General features: G+C 32.8%; 1 protein-coding gene across 1 annotated transcript; it reads left to right on the top strand.

The window, feature by feature from the left end:
* The first annotated feature begins 351 nt into the window (after positions 1-351).
* LOC107791772 (uncharacterized) lies at positions 352-789 on the top strand. Its single transcript, XM_016613906.1, has one exon. It carries the CDS (start codon positions 352-354, stop codon positions 787-789), a length of 438 nt encoding a protein of 145 aa, XP_016469392.1.
* Positions 790-1,140: the final 351 nt, after the last annotated feature.

The raw sequence follows: 1,140 nt of genomic DNA, 5'->3' as shown, positions 1-1,140 counted from the left end.
GGAAATTGAAATAAAGTTGATTTTCTTTGAAGTCATTTCAATGTTCTTAAACTTTGGTGATTTGAAGAGTTGAAATAAGAGGTAGAGATTGTCCCACTGGGCGTGCCAGAATTTGTTTGCAATAAATTATTTGTGATACAAAATAAACTGCAACTACAATATAAATATGAAGAAACATAATTTTATTTGTAAAATAATGCGGGTACAATTATATTTGTTCCCTTGATTCATCTCTCTAGATCATTCTCCGTAATTCGAGGGTTTAACCAGCGTATTCCTCGAACGTAGGATGATGCAAACTTCCGTAGGGTGTATTTGATCTCCATCATCTATATTCCTCGAACATAGGTGATGGCTTTAATAGATCACATACATACAGTGATAGATAGTGTGAAGCGCTATATTGTTTGTCTTCAAAACAAGAGATGTAGTTGTGAACAATTCCAGCTTTATGAACTTCTCTGTGCACATGATTTGGCGGCTTTAAGGCATAGGAATGAGTCTTATGAAAACTATTGTTCTCCTTATTACACGAAGGACAACCTCTTACATACTTATGAAATACCAGTAGACATGTTGCCTGATGAAAGTAAATGGAAGGTACCACAACATATAGCTGAAGAAGTTATAATGCCACCTACCGGGAAAAGACAGGCAGGAAGACCTCAAAAACAAAGATACAAACTATATGATGAAGTAAATGCAAAGAAGTACAAGGTTTCATGTGGCAACTGCGGACTAGAAGGGCATAACAAAAGATCTTGTAAGAATGCTCCCAAGAGAAAATAAAATTTGATAAAGTCACAAGAGTTTTTGATAAATTGTGTTGAGGTGTTCTGGAGAATTATAGTTGAGGTGTAATTGTGTTGATAAATTGAATAAAGACGGTCTCCTATAATGAAATATTTCCAGCTCTTAATGCAGTTGGTTTGTATTTGTTTTGTTTAATTACTGAGTGTATTACTTTCAGCCTTTCATAACTTGATTGGATTATGTATTTTTTATATGTATAATACATAATTATAGTTAAATTGTAAAGAAATTATATGCTAACAATAATGATATCAAGTACTAACAACTTTCAACAAAAAACAAACAGATGTTTCCTATTCCAAGTAGTAGTATCTTGGATAAAATAAC

Source organism: Nicotiana tabacum, chromosome 19 (assembly GCF_000715075.1).
Source record: "Nicotiana tabacum cultivar K326 chromosome 19, ASM71507v2, whole genome shotgun sequence".
NCBI lineage: Eukaryota > Viridiplantae > Streptophyta > Magnoliopsida > Solanales > Solanaceae > Nicotiana > Nicotiana tabacum.
The sequence above is the reverse complement of the archived record's forward strand: the minus strand, read 5'-3'. Positions and strand labels throughout refer to the sequence as shown.